Below are 22356 nucleotides of genomic sequence, written 5' to 3' on the forward strand. Positions count from 1 at the left end.
CCGCTTCAGAGGTAGTAAAAACTCGACATGTTCATCTTTCCGCTCAGTGGAATTCATTTTCATGCACTTTCAGTGTCGATTTTCACTCACACCTTTTCAGTCTGAATTTGAATGAATTTCAGAAGAAATCAAGAGTTCCGCTCCGAATCGTGCTTTCACATCGAAAAAGCACATGATGACAATCTTCAGTCAAAGAAGGGTAATCCACTCCCAAAAAACCAATCCACTCTGATGAGAATTAATCAAAACACCTTGACCTTCTCCCCTTTTACTTTAAATTCACTTTTATCTTCTAAAGGTACTTTCTGGCTTCAAGCAGTCCCTTGGCAAGCTCCTATTCTGATTAAATGGCATTTCCCAGCTGGAGGATGTCAGAACATTTTCAACTGGCCCTAAGCCAAGCTCAAAGCACAGGAGATGCACTGGGCAAGAAGATGCTGGTTTTGGTCTGGGTGCTGGTACCATCTGTGGTGTGTGTGCGGATGGGTGATAATGTAATCTGGCTCTTGTGGGTTTTGAGGGTGGGCTCACCGCACTTTGAGCAAGGAAGAGGAGGGTGAGGAGATGCTGAATAAGCCCATGGGATGCTTCCCAGCCCATCAGGGCAGAGAGGGTTTGCCTCGGTCTTTGGATGCTGGAGGATGGTTTGGTCCTGAGTCAGGGGATGAGGAATGCCAGAACCCAGAAATATTAACCTAAAGGAGATTGTGATAAATCTGCCTTGCCCGATTCTCTTGAGGACCAAGCTCTATATTACGCTCCGTTGCCTCATCCAGCTGTGCTGCTGCTGCTGCATGTTAAAAATAACCACAAAACCAGCCCACGATTTAGTGCACAAGGGTCAAGCAGCAACATCCACACTGGCAGCTTGTCCTGCTGCTCAGCACAGAAATATCCATTGGGAAGAGGTTTGCTTATCCATGACAAGATCTGATGGGGAGATGAAGGGTGTCCAGGTGGAAACAGTCACGCATGGAGTAAGAAACAAAAGCATAATGTGGAACTGAACTGATGGCGACCAGTGGGATGTTAAACCCAGCAGGATTGAGGCTCCAACCAACCCTGCGTCTCCTTTAACCTCCTTCAGCTCTTGGGATGGTCCCGAGGGTTACCAACCATAGTGGATGGGGAATGTGGGGATTGGGCTGACTCTGACCTTGCGGAAGAAGCTGCCAGCCCCATGTTTCCGAGCATGAATACTACACCATCGTATTGCTGTGCTGTTTTCAACCCACGCCAGTCCTTGCCTTTGGCACAAGTCTTGCTCTCCGCTCCTTGCCAAACCAGTACAGATGTTTTAACACCCACCGGAGCCCAGATAATTACAAACAGAACCTAGAGAGTGGTCGGGGCTGTTTTCATTGCTTGAACTCCAGCCTTTCTCAAGCGAGACAACTCCCACCTTCTGACACTGCCTTCAAAGGCATTTCTGTGGGCCACGTTGCTAATACTCATTTTATTAGGGGTACGCCCGGAAGCCCCAACCAGGATGAGGATCACATTGACTTAATGGTGACCGCAGAATGAAACAAGTGCAGGGAAGATGAGTGGAGCAGCTGGGAAAACCTTTTCATAGGGAAATTAGAGCTGGTTTCTACTCAGTGGCTTTCCAGCCATGGCATTGCAAAGCTCAGGTCATTTTCAAATGGGTTTGGGAAGTGTTTTCAATGAGACAAAACCATGCAATCAACTGGTGGGCACTGGGCAGAGGATGCTGCAGGTCCTTCCCATCTTAGATCCTTACTGGAGGCAGTGTCCATCATAGTGAGCTTGTGAGCAGAGCAGATGAGATAAAGGAAAGAGCAGCATTTCCTGTTTTGATGGAGGAAAGCCAGCAACAAATACCTTCTCCATAGTCTGTGCTTGTACAACCCTAAAATACAGGAGTCTGGCCCAAGATCAGCAGCTATGTTCCCTCAGGCCATTTGTGAATAGCCAGGTTTGAGTTTAACAGATGAGAACTGATTTAGCATGAATAAAACCAGATCTCATATGCATCTCCCCTAGTGCCACTTAGAAAGTATAGGTGGGGAGGAGGACCAAGAAAGCCACCTCAGGCTTCATATCTACATGAACCTCATGTCTCCTTACCCCTTTTCCATCAGGATGCTTTGCGGTCCTCCTGGACATGCAGGTTTAATTTCTCATGGAATCCCAGAATGGTTTGATTCTATGATTCTATGATATGATGATAAAATGGACCAGCATGTCCAGAAGGACCTCAAAGCATCCTGTCCTTGTGTTCATTATCACAACTGATAACTGGTTGGGTGGAAGATGACTGGCACAAGCCCACCAACCTTGGCTGGCTCAAGCCATCTTCATGGCTCTCCCCTCAATCCCTGCTGTGAAATTTCTCTTTCTTTATGCCCAGCCATGAACATTTTCATCCAATATTATTCCAGTTCATTTCTGGTTGCTGTGGAGACCAATCTAAATGAAACTTTGGAAGAGAATATGATTCTAAAGTCATTTGCGATGCAGGGTCCCATGCTAATAGCATTAGCATATTATTTGATTATGGCAATGTGGAGGGAATAAATTCCAGGTCCTTTTGCCATCATTGCATCTTAAAAGAAAAGGAAGAGAAAAACCTCCAGGTTTTAGCTGATACTGATGACCTTTACTGCTGGTGAATTCATGATTTCTGAATGCATAAAGCTTTAAGGGTCTCAGGCATTTTTAACCTCATGGCAATGGGAATAGCTCCTTGGAAGGGACCTTTTCCTTCTCTGCTTTCAGTGAGCGCTGTTAATAGACTGCCTAATGGGCAGGACTCGGGTTTTAATGATGGGTAGAGACATCCAGGATGGCTTTTTGAGCTGTTTGCATTTTTGCTGGAGTGATGGTGCGGCAGAGCCCAGCTGGAGAGTTGTACCTGTGCAAGCTACAATCCTCCCATCACTTGCAGAGATTTTTCTTCTTGCATTTTACCCTTAGGAAAGGTTTTGACTTCAGGGCTTCTTTAGATGATTCTCGTATGAGGACAGGGCATGCCCATACCCCCAAATGAAAAATAATTGGATGGAAAACCTTTGCAGATTGGTTTATTCTGAATGTAAAGGCTGCAGAGATCGAAAAGGGAGAGGAACTTCCAGCAAGAAAGAAAACAAAGCCAATCTATTGTTTTGAGTGTCCATCCATTTGGGGGATGGACTGACCCTTGCTCCCACTGACCCCTGGGCTGCTTTGCTCCATGGTTCAGGGACATGGTGTTGCAGCCACAAGGGTTAATGACTTCTTTTGTCTCCTCTTTTGGCTTTGATGCAGCTGATACTGCCCTGTCTGAGCATGCCGCGCTCACCTAAAGCTATGTGAGGAATTTGGGGCTCCACCACCACCCCCTGTTCCCATTTTCCCCTCTACCCCCTGCACAGCACCCACCTCCCTTTCCTTTTAACCCATCAGCTAAAATACCACCCAGGGAGCAAAAAATAACATTAATCCCATGAATGTTAATAACATTCATATTAATAACTTTAAGATAGAGGAGAGAAAAATGAGACCAAACTCGTGCAGTTCGGTCCCATGCATGGATGCAAATGCACCTGTAAGGAAGGGGGCTCTGAGAGGAGAAATTTGGGGATCCTCTTTCTTTCCCCATCGCTGCCTTGCTGAGCATTGGTGAAGCAGCTCCTTAGCAGCACCGCTGCTTTATTGACTCCCTGGCAAACTGGAAGTTATAATGTTTCTCCCCCAAGGTAAGGAGAGATCGAAATAAATTACTTCTGTAAAGAGCCAGGAATGGCAGTTCTTCTATAATACAAAGTGCAAATATTTGGGCCTCCTGTGCGCTCCCTTGAATAGAAATGGTATTAAATCATGCATAATAAAACAGGTTCACATTTTCTCCTAGCAAAAGTTTTCCTCTACTCTCCTGAAGCATTAAAGCCCTACGCTCACATCACCATAAAAAGGGCCATAAAATTTAAAGCAAGCCATTAAGAAGCCCTGGCTGGGATTAGGTTGGGATTCATCCTTTCTGCTTCTCCATCCCTGCTAAGTGAGGCGTGCACCCGTGTTTGCTTAAGCAAGGAAAGGCACCAACATACTGCTCAGAGTGAACAATGAGGATGAGAAGAAATCTGTTCAAGACTTAAAAGCAAGTATTCTCCGGGGTTGGATGGTTTAAAGTCAATGCTGAACCAGCTTCTGAGCTTTCACCCTGCTCGTTGGTGGCATGTTGGACCATGGCACTGGGTGAGACTGTGTTAGCATGAAGTCCAAGGGAAAGCCAGTTAGGAAACCCCAAAATTTCTAATCATCATCATCATGGAATCATAGAATTAGAATGGCTTGGGTTGGAAAGGACCTTAAGATCATCCAGTTCCAACCCCTTGCCATGGGCAGGGATGACTCACACTAGACCAAGTTGCTCAAGGCCCTGTCCAATGATAATAACCAATAATAAGAACCAATGGCATCCTCCAAAACAGGATGCCAGAGCTTCATTTCACAGAGTGACAAAGCTGGTTTGATGCTGGGCTGCCTCTGGAGGGGGGAAAACACATTTTCTCATAGAAATGTGTCATCTCTTATGATAGCTCCAGCCAGATTTGCTAAGGTTGCCCCTGGCATCTGTAGAAAGTACGTATGTCAGAAAAGCAGCTGATTCTTCACATCCACATTGCCTTGGTGTTGCCACCTTATCCCTACCCTGACAAAGACAAAAATACCCCCTTTGAGACCACTTTGTGTTTTATAAAGTTCCATCCCACCATCTTTGTCCTTTCTCTCTGTTACAGCATTTTCTTTTTTGTCTTTTCTTCTCCCCATTTAATCCCTCATCAAATTGGTTTTACAATGTCAGAGATGATGATTTCTGAAGCAGAGTGTTAGAGACGGGGTTGGATCTGTGGAGCAAATGAAGCCTGTCCCAGCCCATGCTGACATGCTGGGGTTGTCCTTCATCCCCAGCCACAGGTCATTGTCCCGGTCTCAGATAAGGGTGTCCCAGGTGGGATGCTCAAGGCTGTGTGTAAACCAGGGCTGCTTTTATCTCCTGCACTGAAGCCCTTATAGCAAAAATAAATAGGTGCACACCAGACATCCCCTATGGCCAAATGTTAGACCTCCAAATATTGACTCAAAAGGTTGAGCTCCACAATCGAGCAGCAGATTTGCTCTTTAAAGGGTAGCCACCATGTGCAGGACTGATACGATACACAGCTGGGTCACTGCCACCATGGGGCAGAGATGGGGTTTTGGGCACAGCCTCATCTCACACAAGCAAACCTGTGTTCTCCAGGGAGAAGCATCCCATCGTTCCTGTTGCAGTCTCTCTACCTCCTGCCCCTTTGTCCTTCAAAGAATTGGTTGCTGTTAAAATAACTGAGATGTACAATGCTTTGAGGTCAGGATGATCTGACTTGGCTCCTTTCCCTCTCTTCTCTCTCACTTACTCTCCAGTGCTGTGATATTTTCCCCTGGTTCCCATGCTTCTCCGAGGCAAACGCTCCCGCATTGCCACTATTGTGTAGTTGTTCCATACAGATGCAAGCAGAGCGCTGACACTAATGGGCAGAGATGATGCTATTTATTTATTGCCACTCATCCTTGTCTCCCTGTCTCTCCAATCAACTCCTTTATGGGTAACTCTCCCCTATCCTGTGTTGCATGCTCAAATAAGTGGGGGATTTCACTGTTGTCAGTAGAAGAAATGTTAGGGGAGCAGCTCAAGCTAAATATCATTTAGATGGCTGAAACTGGGTAAGAGAAACCATGCTCCTACCCCTCTGTGCAGCAAGATCCCTGGCCATAAAGCTCCTCCTCTCCCTTGGCCAGTATGTCCTGACTGGTTTCTCAAAGCAAAATAACTGGAAAGGAAAAGCTCAAAACCCCAATATCACTTTGTCCCCATCCTTCAGCTCCTCTGCAGCGCAGGATGCATCTGTGCCCCATCCTTGCTTTTGGGGTGCTCCATTCCCCCTGCTTGGCACACAAAATATAGGCGATGCTGAATATGAGGCGTACCTGTGTCCTTGCACACAGCTCCCACCCTGATGGAAACCAGAGAGGGGAGATTATCCCAACCAGATGCCCTTTCCCACTAGTCTACTGGAGGAAACCTTTAGCAGGCAACCCTCCAAGGCGTCCTTAGACTGACAACAGCTTTTCCAAATGCCATCCAGCTCGGAGGCGATAGGGCAAGCTCAATAAACAAACCTTCCTTGGGTACCATGCTCATCCTCATGGCATTCCAGGGCCTCCTGGCAGTGCAACGGCATGGTGAATCATCCATTGGACATGTTGTTTGTTCTCTCCCTGCCAGGAGAAGCAGAGGGAAGCATGTTTTGGTACGGTTGTTTGTCTTTTTTCATTGTTATTTTGTATTTGTGCTGAAGGAATGAGCTGGCAGTGAAAGCAGAGGCACAGGCGGATTCCCATGGGAGAAGGTTCCCCCTTTTTATTGCTAATAAATGATGGAGCTACTCCAAAAAGTGGGGAAGATGAGAGCGCTCCTGTGCCCTCCTAGGGATTATTTCTAGTAGATTTCTCCTAGTCTCTCACTGGCCATAAGTTTTAACCAGCATGAAGTCAGTGACATGGTCTGAGGTGGTTTGTGGCCCTATTTGCCAAGGCAGAAGTTGGAAGACCTTATCTGTGAGGCCCCTTGGACCACTCAACCCTTGCGAGCGCAGTGTGGGCATCACAGAGAATTCTGTGCTGCTCAGGGATGCCAAGCAAACATAGAATCCCAGACTGGTTTGGGTTGGAAAAGACCTTAAGGTCATCCAGTTCCAACCCCCTGCCACAGGCAGGGACACCTTCTACTAGATCAGGTTGCTCCAATCCCTTTCCAACCTGGCCTTGAACATTGACATTAACCCAAAAATCACTGCCTTCCTATGGGCATCATTTCAAGTCCATGGGAGATAGGGAGTTGTAGTCCCAGCCTTTGCCTTCAAGCAGGGAAGGCGAACTGGGTTCTGATGAAAAAGGCCATTATGAGCAACAGTTTCCAAAGGGGACTGAGTAATTGTTTCTCTCAGATAAGTCCAGGAACATGGTGTGAAGCTCTGTGCACACAGCAATACTCCAGTGCTCTGAGAAGGGAATTCACAACTGTCAGCAAGGAGGGAAATACCGCTTTGGGGGATTGAAAACATCCATAAAACATTCCTGGCTCCCAGCCTAGCCCATCCCATTGCTGGCCATGTGCTCGCAGTTGTGTATCTTTGCTTTGGGGATGGAGTCACGAGAAGGTTTTCTCCCTCTTTACTGCAAAGTATGGCCCAAAAGCACATCTTAACCTGGACTAGTGAGTGCCAAGCCTCCAGCTGGCCTGGCACCACAGGGTTTTGGAGGGCTGTGCTGGCTTGTCCCCACTGAGCCTCTTGGCTTGCTTTCTCGCAGGGACCAGCACAACATCTGTAGCACAAGCCCAATGAGATGTACTCATGCAAGTCGTGCTGCTGACATTGAGTTTTAAGCTGTGGGCGTCCCAAAGCTGCCTTTTCCAGACCGTGAGAGTCCAATTCCCCAAACTCGGAGAAGAGCCAGCCAGGAAATCTGGGTTAAGATGACACTTCCCACATGGCCTCGCTACGTAACCTTAACTCTGCCCCCCTGGGAATGGCAATAGGAATTGGAACAAGATCTTATCCATCCTTGGCTGTATTTGATGCATTCCCTCAACATAAACTCAAGTTCTCAATGTAAAGCCAAGGGATTTGAAGGCTACGTCTATGCTGTTAAATAAAGGAGGGCCACAAGTTTATTCACGGCCATGAGGGATGGAGAAGCATCATTCTTTATGGCTCATAACAGATTGAGCTGAGCATCTTTGGTTATGATGCAGGTAGAACTGATGCCTGGAGGTGTCTGGATGGGACCTCCTGGAGCTTATTCACTAAGTGTCCTACATGTACATGGGAAAGGAGTGTTGGTCCTCATTGCCTGGGAGCTGGGCACTGCAGCATGGCAAGTTGAAATGGCTTTGAGGCCTTTGGCTCACTGTATGCCTTACTCTCATGGCAGACTCTTCCTGTTTCAAGCCAATGGAGGAGCACAAACATCTTGACCTTTCCGTTTAGTATGTACTAGTCATCAAATACTATTTTCCTGCCTCAATTTCCTTTCTTGCCTCCTGTTCTTCCCCCCACCAAGACCCATCATTACTGTGTGACCTGGGCACATGAGCTGCCCTTATTTCTACTGCAAAACCCCCCTTCAACATAAAAAATACAGAGTAATCTCAGCAATCCCCTTCTGCAGCCACAGAATTTATCATCCCAGCCCTTGCAATCCCCTCCCAGCCCCACGAAGCAATCCATCTCTCACTTGCTATTACGGAGCTCATCTCACAGACCTAATGGAGTACACGAGTCCTGAATCGGCTCCGCTAATGCTCTCGGTGGCCGGGTCCTTGTGGGAAGCGAGCTGGGAATTCATTCTGAAAATCAATATGGATGCCAATAGAGTGGCTTCCCCCAGGGAAGAGACGTGCTTTTACTGGGCATTGCTGTCTGCTCCCCTTCATCTCCTGTTTTCTTTCACGTGGTCGGAGTAACCACAGAGTAATTCATCCTCTTTTCAATGAGTGTGACTTTCCCACTGGTTTCCCCACATCAGACTGATTTTGGGGAGAAGATTCAGGTCTCCTGGCAGTGCGGGATTCCCTGGGCTCCTCAAAGTGTTGTGATTTGCTGGGCTCTGGGGTGATGCTGGGGACTGTCTCCTGCGTGCAGCCCTATCTCTCCCTTTAGGCTGTGTTGGCACAAATAAATCAGCGTAATTTCTAACTCCTGGCTATATTTTGGCTTGTCACCGATTTTCCATGTAATTGCAAGTGTGGAGCCTGCAGGGATAGTGCTGGAGGACTGCTCACGGTAGAGGGACCCTAACCCAGCACAGTTCACAGCTGTCCCCAGAGGTAACCTTAATGCTGGAATGGGGACACAACATTACCCTGCCATCCTCACACCATCCTTGGAAGAGTTGTGGCCAAAGCCCAGTGTGATGCGCAATTCCTGACCTTGATTCAGGAGGAAGCAAGACCATTGAGCTGTTCCTGAGAAGCACTTCGGGTGCAGCCCCCCTGTTTTTGATAGGAACAGGGGTACAGGCTCTACCATGCTGATGGAACTCAAAGCACTTGATTTGGGTCTAAGATCTGGGATTCGCAGAGGTCTCAAGACTCCTTTCCAATGGGGATCTGCACTACTACAGGATAAATATTTAATAAGAATGAGGGTCAAGGCACTGTTTTGTCCAAGGACACCGAGATGGCCATTTACTCCCATGACAAGCACCGAGGGATGCTTAATGCCCATGCAAAGAAGACAGGAATGGGAGTTTTAAGCTCTCATCCCCCGCCATTAATGTCAATGTTAAATATTGATCCTTTCTGTGTTTAGCACAGACCAAACAACAGAGAGAAGCCATGCTCTCTGGCTTTTATTAATGTACTTTTTCTGCATCGGGTGAAGTTTGCAGTAACACCAGGATGAAAAATGTACTGACAGTGAAGGAGCAGCATTGATTTTGTATCCTGACACCATTCAGAAGTCAGTGAAAAATCACCCTGTGAAGCAGCTCCTTGTCCAAGCCGTGACAGCCATTCCAGAGAACATATTCCCTGCAGTCAGACCCAAAACTTGTGGGATTTGAGGGAAGGAATGGAAAAAAGAGGTTGGAAATCTATAAAATCCCCATTGTCCCAGTGTCAGAGCAGGTTCCTTTATGGGTGTCTGAAGTCAGATTTGAAGAGCAGGTGGGAATTGTGTTGGAAGAAACCTGGGAGCAGTTCCTAAATCAGTGATGGCCAGAAAATGGGTGGATTTACCCAGGGAAAAAAGGCATTTTTTGTTAGGATTTGGGTTTTTCTGTGTTTTGCATTAGCACCAAGTAAGTGTAAATCACAGCTACTATAAAGGGTGACTTCAGTGAATCATGACAAGGGGTTTTCACATGCGAGAAGTGCATGCACGGCAAGGTGACCATGCAATGTCTGCTGCAGCCAGAAATGGATCAGCTATCCCAAATATTGCCATTTGTGGGGTTTCTGGGGTGTTTTTATAATGGGGGTTTACAGCTTGGCAGTTAAAATTCATCCAGGCTTCTAATTGTTGGAGCACACTTATAGAAGGCTGGAGTAGCTGGGTTGTTGTTCCATTGAGATGAGCTTAAGATTGGAAAGTATATTTCTCCTTGAAGAGCAGGCAGTAGCAGTCACATCTTGGGTCTGCATCCCATTCTACATGCAGAAAGGAGCAGGAAGTCTTTTGAGGTCATGAAATTAATAGAGAACTGGGGAACGTGGGAATGATTTTAATCCTTGCTGTCATTCTGTTCGTCTGCATTCACCTTTACCCAACTGTAAACAGATAGCAGTGATGTCCTTACACAGAGGGATGAGGATCATAGAATCATGGAATGGTTTGGGTTGGAAAGAACTTTAAGATCATCCAGTTCCAACCCCCTGCCATGGACAGGGACACCTCACACTAGACCATATCTCCCAAGGCTCTGTCCAACCTGGCCTTGAACACTGCCAGGGATCACATCCCTAAAGCCTCTTACTAAAGGTCTCTAAGCAAAGACAGACGCAGAAGCTGTGGTGTGGAAGCTCTTCTCTTCCTTTGTAACCAGATTTTAAGTCTAACAACCCACTGGGCTCCCTGTGGATTGAACTGACATCCCCCATACATCCCCCCAGGGCACCAAGCGTGTGCTAAACCATGACAAAATATGGTAATATTTTAAAATATGGCAAGATACTCATTTCTCTACATGGTATCTATAGCTGCATAGGCACCTATAGTGCTCCAAGTAGAACCTGCTGCTGAGTGCATCCAATCAAAGCCATACACAAACCCTACCAACCTGCATAAACACTGGAGCACTTGAGTAAGGAAAACCCCGGGAATACGGGATGTGTGGTCACTGTGTGCATCCTCTCAAGGTGTGTTCTCTCCCCGCACAGACACCCTGAGGAGCCTGGCCTCCATGAACCACGCACCGCGGTCCTCGCCGGCAGAGCTCAGCAGTGCCAGCCACCACCTCCTGCGGGAGCGCAAGTCCTCGGCACCGTCCCACTCCAGCCAGCCCACCCTGTTCACCTTCGACTCGCCCGCCAGCCACCTCCAGAGCACCCTGTCCGCCAGTGCCCCCCAGGACTACCTGTTCCTCCACCAGTGTATGAGCAGGAAGTCGGAGAACGCGAGGTATTGGAGTCCGGGAGCAAACCTCAGGGAGGAGGGAGGGCTAGGGGTGAGCGGTTCAACCCGCCTCCATCCACAGTGATGCAAAGCCCAGGTGGAGAAAGCTCTGAGTGATGGGCTCATCCTGTTGCGGTTGGGAGGAGGAGGAGGTCAGAGTGGCCACAACCCAAGTTCCCGGCTTTCCTGGCTTTCTGGGTTGTATTGAAAACTGGACGAATGGCTGGACTCAGAACGTGATGAGCAGTGGCCATTCACTAGCAGTGTACCCCAGGGGTCAATACTGGGTCCAGTCCTGTTTGACATAGAATCACAGAGCGGTTTGGGTTGGAAGGGACCTTAAAGCTCATCCAGATCCAACCCCTGCCACGGGCAGGGACCCCTTCCACTAGAGCAGCTTGCTCCAAGCCCCTGTGTCCAACCTGGCCTTGAACACTGCCAGGGATGGGGCAGCCACAGCTTCTCTGGGCACCCTGGGCCAGCGCCTCAGCACCCTCACAGGGAAGAGCTTCTGCCTAAGAGCTCATCTCAGTCTCCCCTCGGGCAGGTTAAAGCCATTCCCCTTGGCCTGTCCCTACAGGCCCTTGTCCAAAGCCCCTCTCCAGCTTTCCTGCAGCCCCTTTAGGCACTGGAGCTGCTCTAAGGTCTCCCCTTCAGGAGCCTTCTCTTCCCCAGGCTGCCCCAGCCCAGCTCTCTCAGCCTGGCTCCAGAGCAGAGCTGCTCCAGCCCTCGCAGCATCTCTGTGGTACTCCTTGACAATGATCATTAACAACCTGGTTGATGGGGCACAGTGCACCCTCAGTGAGTTTGCTGATGACACCAAGCTGGGAGGGGTAGCTGATATACCAGGGGTTCATGCTGATAATACCAGAAGGACCTCAACAGGCTGGAGAAATGAGCCAGCAAGAGCCTCAGCTCTGGATACCTGCAACCAGCTCTAGGTGGCCCATCTTGAGTAGCTGGGGTCTGCAGGGGTCCTTCCCACCCTCAACCACTGTGATCCTGCAGACAGGGCCCTAACTCCCTCCTTTAACCAGGACAACCACAGCCAGAGGGATGTGCAGGGATTGCACCGCTCTGCCATTCTTCCCTTGCAGAGCGCGCTGTGCTCCGTGGCATCCCGTGGTGCAGTGTGGTATCGCAGTGAGCGACAGCTCCCCTCCTCCAGACCCAGACAGTTGCCTTAAATAGCGAGGAGATCTTCCTGACGTGGAGAGTTTTGGCTCGCAGGAGCGACGAGGAGATGGGGAAGGAGGGAAGGAGGGAGGGAACGAGAGGCAGTCAAATCCCAGCTGGCGTGGGGTGAGAGCAGAGCCCGGGCTGCAGCCTCCGCTGGGCTTTCCTGCTGCAGCTGCCTTTCCCTACCCGAAGACAACAGAAAAAGGCTCAGCAAAACTAACTTCAGATGGAGTTAATGGAGCAGTGTGTAAGAACAGGCTCTCTGACACTCCAGCTGTGTAGGTATCCACAAGCCACCCATTGAGACCGCAGGCTGGGACCTGGAGGATGGAGCAGGAGCTTCTGCAACTGGACCAGAACTAATCACCCTGATCAATACCCAGCGCACAGGGCCAGGCTGCAGGACCGCTGGGAATCCCTCTGCTTTCAGCTCCCGAGCTCTTACTTTACTCATCCATAAAATGAGGGTAATAGCAGCTAATTGGTGGGCAATGCTGAGTAATTAACCCGTGAGATGCTTCAAGTCCTCAGCCAAAAGGACCCTGCCAGAGCACAAACATCTCCCGGGCAGACTGAGCTCCAAAGACAGCAGGGGGTTGTTTGTCATCTCACAGCATCACTTCGTTTTTTGCCCAATAAGCCCTATTTCTGAGCGCCATCTCGTGCTGGCTCCTTGGAACAGAGTTCCTGTTGTCCCTGCAGAGCATCAACCCCATCAGAGCAGTGTAAACCAGCGTCTCCCATCTCTTCCCATAGGGCTGGCGCTTTGCAACTACTGGGAACACTCCCCATAACCATTGCACTTTATCCCAGTGTTGTGGTACAGGGCAGAACAATTCTCTGGGGAGATGTTTGAATGGGGCTGACTGAGCCCTTTCTGGCTGTGATTGGTCCCCAAAAAACTGACCCATGCATAGTTGGGATCATAGAATGGTTTGGGTTGGAAGGAGCCTCAAAGCTCATCCAGTTCCAATCCCCTGCCACAGGCAGGGACACCTTCCACTAGAACAGGTTGCTGAGAACCACATCCATAGTTATAACTGCAAGCAAAAAGACCCAGCCCAAGGCTACCCCTCACCCTCTTTTGGTGCATATGCATCAGATAGATCTTCATGGCAGAGTGACCCTATTTGGGGGCTCTGCTGTATTATCTTCTTCCATGCTGCCTCAGCCAGCTCACAGGTATCATTATCACCTGTGCTCAGCTCTGCTGCGTCTTCCCCTCATGTCCCAGCATTTCCGCAGTGATTCTCATGTTTCCCCAAGTCTTGCAGGATGGGGAAATGCTTCGTGGTGGCAGGAGTTGAGGGTGGGAGAGGGAGAAGTTCTAAATTGCCAATTCAAGCATTCCCAGACTCTTCATCGGGAACTGTAGCGAAAGGACAAGGGGTGATGGCTTCAAACTGAAACAGGGGAAGTTTAGGTTAGATATAAGGAAGAAGTTCTAAACTGTGAGGGTGCTGAGGCACTGGAATGGGTTGCCCAGGGAAGTCGTGAATGCTCCATCCCTGGTGGTGTTCAAGGCCAGGTTGGACAGAGCCTTGGGTGCCATGGTTTAGTGTGAGGTGTCCCTGCCCATGGCAAGGGAGGTTGGAACTGGATGATCTTAAGGTCCTTTCCAACCCAAACCATTCTATGATTCTAGGATTCTAAACAGGGGGAGCAGAGCTCGGTGCACCTCAGGACTTGCTCTCCCCCATCTCAGCCCGTTTTTCCCCTTCCTCTGCAGGAGCGCCAGCTTCTCCCAAGCCACAAGATCTGCCTTCTTCATGCGGAGCGACACAGCTGTCCAGAAGCTCTCCCAGGGCAACGGGCACTGTGTGAACGGGGTTGGAGGGCAGCTCCATGGCTTTTACAGCCTGCCTAAACCCAGCCGGCACAACTCGGAGTTCAGGGACAGTGCGTACGACCTCCCGCGCTCCTTTGGTTCCTACACGCACCCCAAGTCGAGCCTCACCAGCTCCGAAACGGATAACGAAGAGGTCTACACCTTCAAGACTCCCAACAACACCCTATGCAAGGAGTTTGGGGAGCTCTCCACGGACTCCTATGACATCCCTACCACCCCGCATTCCGTCTACCAGATCCCCAGGACATTTACACTGGACAAGAACCACAATGCTCTGGCCGTGGCCACCAGCGATTCGCCCGCTGCACCCCCTCCACGACCCCCAAAACCTGGGCAGATGGAGCCACGGTGGGGCAGCCCGCCCCAGCAGCCGCAGCCTGGTGACAGCTTAGGGCTGGTCCCCATGGCAGCCACCATTCCCAGGAGAAACACGCTGCCAGCGGTGGAAAACAGCAGGTTACACCGAGGTGAATTGGGGGGTGAAGAGCTTGGGGTGGCTTGGTTCTATCTAGCAGCCTTGGATCACTGTGTTGCAGCAGGGATGGGGTGGCTGTTGGCATCAACCAAGGGGTTGAACACAAAGAAGGTCTCCCTGATCAGGATCTGGCCCTGGTTTTTGTATGTAACAGGCGTGGAGAGGGATCCCCAAGGTTCTGGCACTGGAGATGTTCATCTGGCTCTTGGTTGTGTTGTACTTTGAACCAAAACCCCAAACCTTCTTGACCCATCGCCATACTTTGATGATTTCAGCTCTTTTTAGCTTGCTTTTACTTCAATTCGTAACCAGATTTATAAGAACCTACTTCAGCCTGGAGCTGCCTTGTTTTTGCTCACCAGGGATGTAATTTCACACATCTCCAAGATCCAGCATCCCTTCCTATTGGCCATGGATTGGCTGTGGATGAACATGCCCTTTCCAAGCCTTGTGCCTAGGATGTGATAGTTGCCAAGAAACTTAGAAGAGGTGGCTGGAGATAAAACATCCTCTAAATGATGTACACAGTTCCCTAAAATGCCTCTTCCATCCCCAACATTAAGGCTCAGATCAGACCCATGCTCAGCAGTAGGCAGACCAGTCTAAGAGCTTAGCACGTCATCCTCACCCCATCCTCCCCTTACTGTAGGCTGCTAGCCCTTATATTTGCTGAGCGAGGTGTAACAGAGCTCTTCCTTAACCCAATTTTGTCACCATGACATACCTTATCTGACATCTTTACCCTTGGGATTTTGCAGCACATTGACAGAACCAGGTTAGGTCCACGTGGCACGTGCGTTGATGCATCAGAGAGATGCTAACTGGGAAGGAGCAGAGCAGGGACAGGCTAAACCCCATACCTTCCCATCAGCATCTGCATCACCAAGAGCAGACACTGCCCTCCCAGTACCTCGGTTTTGTTTGTCATCAGCTGGAACACGTTGTGCATTTATGGTTGCGTTGCAGCTTCTTCTTGTGAGACATACGAGTACCCCCAGCACGGAGGCAGCAGCGCTGTGCAGTCCGTCGAGTCGATGAATGATGGGTACAACTCCTACCTGGTGAGTTGGCTTTGGTGTTGGCCACACTATAGGCACAGTTTGCACCTTATAGATTAAGAGACAAGTTGGTTTCAGGTTGGACCTCGCAGCCTAAGTCAAGAAAGGGTTTATTACTGGTTTCAGTTAAAACCATGGTGGTTTGCAGGTTAGAGATGGAGGAACAACAACCTAACCCAGCACTTCATGCAGAGCTTTGCTTTGGGTGCTTCCATAGAGTGTATCTGCCTGGAGCTTTGATCCCAAAAAAGCACCCAGGAGTTTGGCTTCTTCCTGAAAGCCTGGGATGCTGCTGAGCTGAATTTTGACGTGTTGCCAGAAAAGCCTCTTTTGTGCACTTTCTAAGACTTCCTGAGCTGGAAATGGCATTAAAGCAGCCTTTCATATTGCATCTTAGTCATGGCCAGAGCCCAGGGAAAAATTACTTTTCAGGTTGAACGTGCTTCTGCAGCTCACTCTAATCATGAGAAGAGGCTCAGGTCTGGGTGATTAAGACCTTTCCCTGAACTCAGGATGTTGTAATGCCTTGGTAACAATGAAGGTAGACCCTCAGTGCAAACTGATGGCAAAGGAGGGGACAACCCACCCCATCCCTCTGTGCTGAGATTTTAGTGCTGGTCCCACCTCAGGTGTGTGTTCAGTGATGCTGAGATGAAAGGGTTTATAGTGGGATGGGGTTTAGGAGTATCTGATGCTCACAGCGCATCCTCCTTTTTGTCCCCTAGCAAGCCAAGGCAGTGGTGGCCCGCTCCCACAGCACTGACTCCGAGGACAACTACGTCCCCATGAACCCCGGTTCCTCACCCCTGATCCACACCGAGAAAGCCAATGACAATGCCCAAAATCTGTACATCCCCATGAGCCCTGGGCCGCATCACTTTGACCTGGTGGGGTTGTCCTCGGCCACCCTCCCCGTGCATAAAGGAGCCATGGCGCAGTGCCACAGGCGGCTGAGTGAGATCCAGCCCCCGCCAGTCAACCGCAACCTCAAACCCGATCGGAAAGGTGAGAACAGTTATTTATGGGTGAATCTTTCCAGGAGCCCTTCTACTCTTGTAATGCTTCAGACTACACCCATTGTCTTGTGCATACTCAAGTAAAGCCCTAGGTGGGATGCTGGAGCCAGTCCAGATGAGGCCACGAGGATGATCAGGGGCTGGAGCACCTCCTGTATGAAGACAGGCTGAGAAAGTTGGGGCTGTTCAGCCTGGAGAAGAGAAGGCTGCATGGAGACCTCAGAGCAGCTTCCAGTATCTGAAGGGGGCTACAAGGATGCTGGGGATGGACTCTTCATTAGGGACTGTAGTGACAGGACAAGGGGTAACGGGTTCAAACTGAAACAGGGGAAGTTCAGGTTAGATATAGGGAAGAAGTTTTTCCCCTGTGAGGGTGCTGAGGCGCTGGCACAGGGTGCCCAGAGAAGCTGTGGCTGCCCCATCCCTGGCAGTGTTCAAGGCCAGGTTGGACACAGGGGCTTGCAGCAAGCTGCTCAAGTTGAAGGTGTGCCTGCCCATAGGTGTTGGAACTGGATGATCTTAAGGTCCTTTCTGACCCAAATCATTCTGGGATTTATGATTCTATGTGCTTTGCTCCCACCTGCACAGTCAGACCTTCAGATCTTCCCTATCCCCTTCCTGTTTCAGGAGCACTATTGTGAAATGCAGCTTTCATGGTGCTTGAACAGCCTGTCTCAAACTCTTCCTGGCCTTTACAGGAGATGCATGTTGCAGGCAGGATCTCACCCCCTTTGCCTGCACCCCTGCCTGCATTCCACCCCAAAATCTCTGCTTTGCATTCAGATGACCCAGGTTTCTCCTTCTGTTTCCTACCGGCTGGCTCTAGTTCTTCCCTCTAGGCTTTGCCTACATCGTCCAAATCCCACCCCAAACCATTGCCTGATAGCTCACCAATAAGATGCTGAGAAGAGGGCTCCCATCACGAATGTGTCAACACCCAACCTCATCAATGTGCTGGGCGAGGACTGGGGCTGGAGTGCAACACTCTTCCACCTAATGAACCATCTGCAATGAGAAGAGCTTTAGAGCTTTCATGTTACACTGCAGATGTCCTTTCCCAACCCACTCCCTATGGGAAAATGTTCTGGCCAGAGGTAGCTCAGGACTTTCAGAGCCTGGTCTTGTCCCCATCTAATGGGTTATCACAGCTCCCTGATGAATGGGAGTTAGGGCATTTTTAGCAGATCTCTATTCCCTGGGAGGCACATTCCCCTTTATGGGCCACCCATCCACTCTGGGGCTGTGAGTCAGAGGGAGAAATCGACTGGTTTCCCTCAGTCCTGTCATAAATGGATGCAGGGAGTTTGGTTGGGGGTATTTGCCATCATCATGGAAGGCTGAGGGTCTGATTAAGAGAATGGGAAGCAACCAGTATATTGTTGGGGACATGCCAGTCATGGATGCTGAACTGTGGGAATGCACTCCCTCTGAATAAAGTCTTTTCCCTTCCCCAGCAAAGCCATCACCATTGGACCTGAGGAACAACACTGTCATCGATGAACTTCCCTTCAAATCACCAGTCACAAAATCCTGGTCCAGGCCAACGTGAGTAATGGTTGGGGTATGAATTCTTGCTGTGCTCCAGCAGCAGATCTCTGATCTTGCTCTTGTCCACGTGTAGACATGCTATCACCTCTGCCATGGATTAGACATCTCTGGCTGAGTATAAGGGGGATGTCCACTGCTCCTTTGCTTCCTTCTGACCCACCATCTCTTTTTGTGACAGGCACATTTCTCATGGGCCATCTTAAATCAAGCTTGAATTGAGCCCAGGCATTGGTTGCAGACCCAAATTCCCCCAAAAGCTGGATGACCCCTTCAGCCCTCATTGTGTTCTTTGTCGATGTTAGCAACGGGAGCTGCAACATCACTCAAACATCTGCTCTGGCATGAAAGTCCACCTTGCCCAACACACTACCCCGATTAGGGACCAGCAGGAGCTATTTGGGAAGAGGGACACTTATGGAGTAATTCTTTCCTAAAATATCCTGCCACACCATGGCAGTTTGGGGGTTTCCTTGGTCACACCATGGCCAGACTTAGGAGCTGGTCCAGATGTTGTTGAAGCAGAGTGGCCCCTGTCTTGAACCCCTCACGAGCTTAGTCAAGTGTTGTGAGAGCCAGATTCGCATTCCCCACATCACAGCTGGTGGCAAGAGAATACATTTGTTTAGGTCGGGATTTCACATGAAAGCCCAGCATGCGTCCAAGCAGCTAATTAAGATCTCTTGAAGACATTTCCTATTTCTGGGATCTGACAACTCCTGGAGAGCTGTGGCTCTAACAAAGGACCTGTGCTCCACTGCGACTCAGGGCCCAGCTGTGCCACCCCATCTCAGCCACACTGGAGGTGCAGGGCACGATTTCCCATCCATCTTTCCCCCAAAAAACCCCTCCGTAATGTCAAAACACAGGGTGAGACTCGCAGGGTCTGACGGAGCTGTGTTTTGGTTGCCTTGAAAGCAAAGCTTAGCCTGAAGGAAGCCTGCAAAATGAAGCCAAAGCACTTCAGAGCAAAGGCTGCCAGCCAAAAATAACAGGATTCACACAGTTCCAGTTCTTGCTGCTAATTCGTGGTCTGATGTTGTCCAGTGAAAGGCAGAAGCAAGGTTTGGCTGCTATGACTCCTCTAATAAATTGGATTGTGTGGAGACTGACTGCAGGGCATGAGCACTGTGTGCTGAAATCACTGCACCAGGAAACAGAGAGCAGGCTTTGATTGACAAGACATCCGACCCCAGAGAAGCTAATGGATTTTTCCTTTATCAGCTAATCATATGACCCTGCCTTTACTGCAAGGCAACAAATAGCTTTTTAAGATACAAGCTTTAATGCCAGATGCTGATTGCATTATGTTCTTCGGTATAATCAGATTTGGCCAATTGAAAGCAGGACAATGCCTTGAAGGTTTTGTATGCCAGCTAAAATGTGAATAGGGCCCTGCACAGCAAACAGATCCTGGAGCTGTGGTGGGGCAGGAGGTGAGAAGCTCCACCGAGGCTGGCCCTGCATGCTCCACAATTAAATATTTCCTGTGAGACAAATATTGTTCATGGAGCCTGATTCATGTAGCTGATAGCAGGAGGGTTATGGGTACACAGCAAGCAAGGTGTTATTAAGAGGTCTTAGAAAGAAAAAGCATTACAAGACCAGACCCAGCAATTTATGACCCATGGAAAGGTCAGGTTGGAGAAGCTCAATGCCACCAGCTCTTCATGTCCAGTCCCCATATCTGAGCATGGTGATGTTTGGAACCCTCGGGTGCTACCGTTTCCCATCCCTCCTTGGGAATGGACCAGCAGCACATGCGACCGCCCTTAATGCATTGATCCTTGTCCTTACAGCCAGACCTTCAATGCCGGCTCTTTGCAATACTGTCGCCCTGTCTCCTCCCAGAGCATCACCAGCACTGACTCGGGAGACAGCGAGGAGAACTACGTGGCGATGGTAAGGGCCTCACAGCTAAGATATATGGTCCTGGCAGGACATATACGTTCCCCAGAGCTACAAACACATTCCTAGCTCATGACATGGAAGTGCTCAGATAGCACCATGTGGTGTTCGTCCTTACGTACATCCCTACATGCACGAAACAGTGGCTTTCGTTGCTAAAATGACATGTCCCACTGGGGTTTTAACTGTATATGAGAATGGGAACATATATCACTGACTTTGCTAGGAATTCAGAAGGGATAAAATCATCTATGGGCTGTCAGGGTGTATTTTCCTAATATAAGTTAATTTTTCAGGTTTTTTTGCCTCTAACAGCTGCTGACATCATGTTTGTGTGGAGGGCAGGGGCTATCGGAGCAGCAGCAGGGAGTGGCACTGCTTACAGGGAGGAGATTTGTCTCTCTTTGTGAAGCTGCTGACTTGAAGCATGTTTTTGAGGCTATGTAACTAAAGAGGTAGAGGAAATCCATGCTCTGTGCAGCGTGGCTGGGATTAGTGAAGATCCTGGAGCTGATCTGGCCTCAGTGAGGTGTGGTTCCTGTGGAATGCTGAAGCCCATGTCTGATGTCAGGCATATGAACAACATCAGCACAAAGGCAGCAGAACTGCTCCGATACGTCAAGTTAAGAGTATGAGCTTGAAATATATATATTACATATATTATATATAACATATGTGATATATATAATATATTAGATTATATATAGTGCAAGATCTATAACATTTATAATATATAATTTACTATATATTATATGTAGTATATATTAGATTATATATAATATATATTACATATTAATAATATCTATAATATTATATATATTCTACATTATATATGTAGACCCTCAGCAGTTCTGCATATCCTGGTCCAAGAAGCAGGTGAACAAATAACCAGCCTAGAACCTCTTTTAAGAACACCATCAAGGCATTTTATTGCCAGATTTGTGTTAATTCCTCTTTTTCTCCTTTCTTCCCATTTTAATCCTCGTTATCTCTCCTGTCTCTTCCCTGCATTAGCAAAACCCCATTTCTGCTTCTCCTGTTCCTAGTGGCACCAACAGCCCAGCGCCTAAAAAGAGCTCGGGGAGTGTGGATTATCTGGCCCTGGACTTCCAGCCAAGCTCGCCAGGGCCACACAGAAAGGTAAGAGGGGTTTTATAGACTTCTGATTAAAAGTGGTGTGTTTCTAAAGGGGTTTCAAGCAACCAGGTCTAGCGGAAGGCGTCCATGTCCATGACAGGGGGGTTTGGAGCTGGATGAGCTTTAAGGTCCCTCCCAATCCAAACCATTATATGACTCCATGTGACCTGGTGCTATGCTTATTCTTGGTCAGACTCAGTGTATTGCATTGCATGCAGCCTTGCTGGAAGCGTTACCAGCCACATGGATGTGCAGGGCTCCAGGGATGCTGATGAAACCAGAAATTCAGCTGGAGATTGTATATTCAAAAGCTGTCAAGAAGTATCCCCAGAAGCATCAGAATTCATTTCTTTTTCCTCCTTCAGAACAAGTCCTCCAAAACCTCTGTAAGAGTTCTTGAGGTCTTTGCAAGAAAAAGAGCAAGGTCCAGAGCTGAATTTTCAATATCAGCATTTAGGTATCACGTTTGCAACCAAACACTCATGCCCCAGATTTGATGTGAAGGTAGAGCCCATGTGCTGTTTCTGCCTTACCACTGCACTTTATGCAAGCAAGATGCAGAGCAGACTGAAATCTCCCATCCAAGGCTCTTTGGGAGGTTAGAGGGAGGGTGCTGAGCTATAGAAAGAAGAGATGCTGGTGGATGTGTAGCATCCATGATGCTGTTATGGGAAGGGAAGAGCAGTGAGCTGATGGGTGACCAGGCGATGCCATGTTTCTGCTCCCCGCAGCCCTCCACCTCATCGGTTGCCTCAGATGAGAAGGTTGACTACGTGCAAGTGGACAAGGAGAAGACACAGGCGCTGCAGAGCACCATGCAGGAGTGGACTGATGTGCGGCAGTCCTCGGAGCCCGCCAAGAGCACGAAGCAGTAGCGCCTGGGACAGGCAGTGAAACAGGCAAATCCCAGGTCCGCTTGGGCTGGGTTCCTAAGACTCACCTGCACAGGGGAGGGGATCTCCATTGTTTCTTGGTTTTCTTTCTAAGGTAAAAAGAAACTTAATTTCAGGGGCAGATTTGGCAGATA

General features: G+C 49.0%; 1 protein-coding gene across 1 annotated transcript in view; it reads left to right on the forward strand.

Moving 5' to 3' along the window:
- GAB2 (GRB2 associated binding protein 2) overlaps positions 1–22204 on the forward strand; it is a gene marked incomplete at its 3' end in the record, with an annotated part of 34105 nt that extends 11901 nt beyond the window's left edge. Inside the window, exons 2-9 of the mRNA XM_080613457.1 lie at positions 10928–11168; positions 14071–14657; positions 15632–15726; positions 16449–16728; positions 18194–18284; positions 20084–20186; positions 21207–21332; positions 22061–22204. Coding sequence (XP_080469583.1) covers positions 10928–11168; positions 14071–14657; positions 15632–15726; positions 16449–16728; positions 18194–18284; positions 20084–20186; positions 21207–21332; positions 22061–22204 — 1667 coding nt within the window. The remainder of the gene's footprint in view (positions 1–10927; positions 11169–14070; positions 14658–15631; positions 15727–16448; positions 16729–18193; positions 18285–20083; positions 20187–21206; positions 21333–22060) is intronic.
- Positions 22205–22356: the final 152 nt, after the last annotated feature.

Source organism: Psittacula echo (assembly GCF_963264785.1).
Source record: "Psittacula echo genome assembly, chromosome: 3".
In the NCBI taxonomy this organism is placed as follows: Eukaryota; Metazoa; Chordata; class Aves; order Psittaciformes; family Psittacidae; genus Psittacula; species Psittacula echo.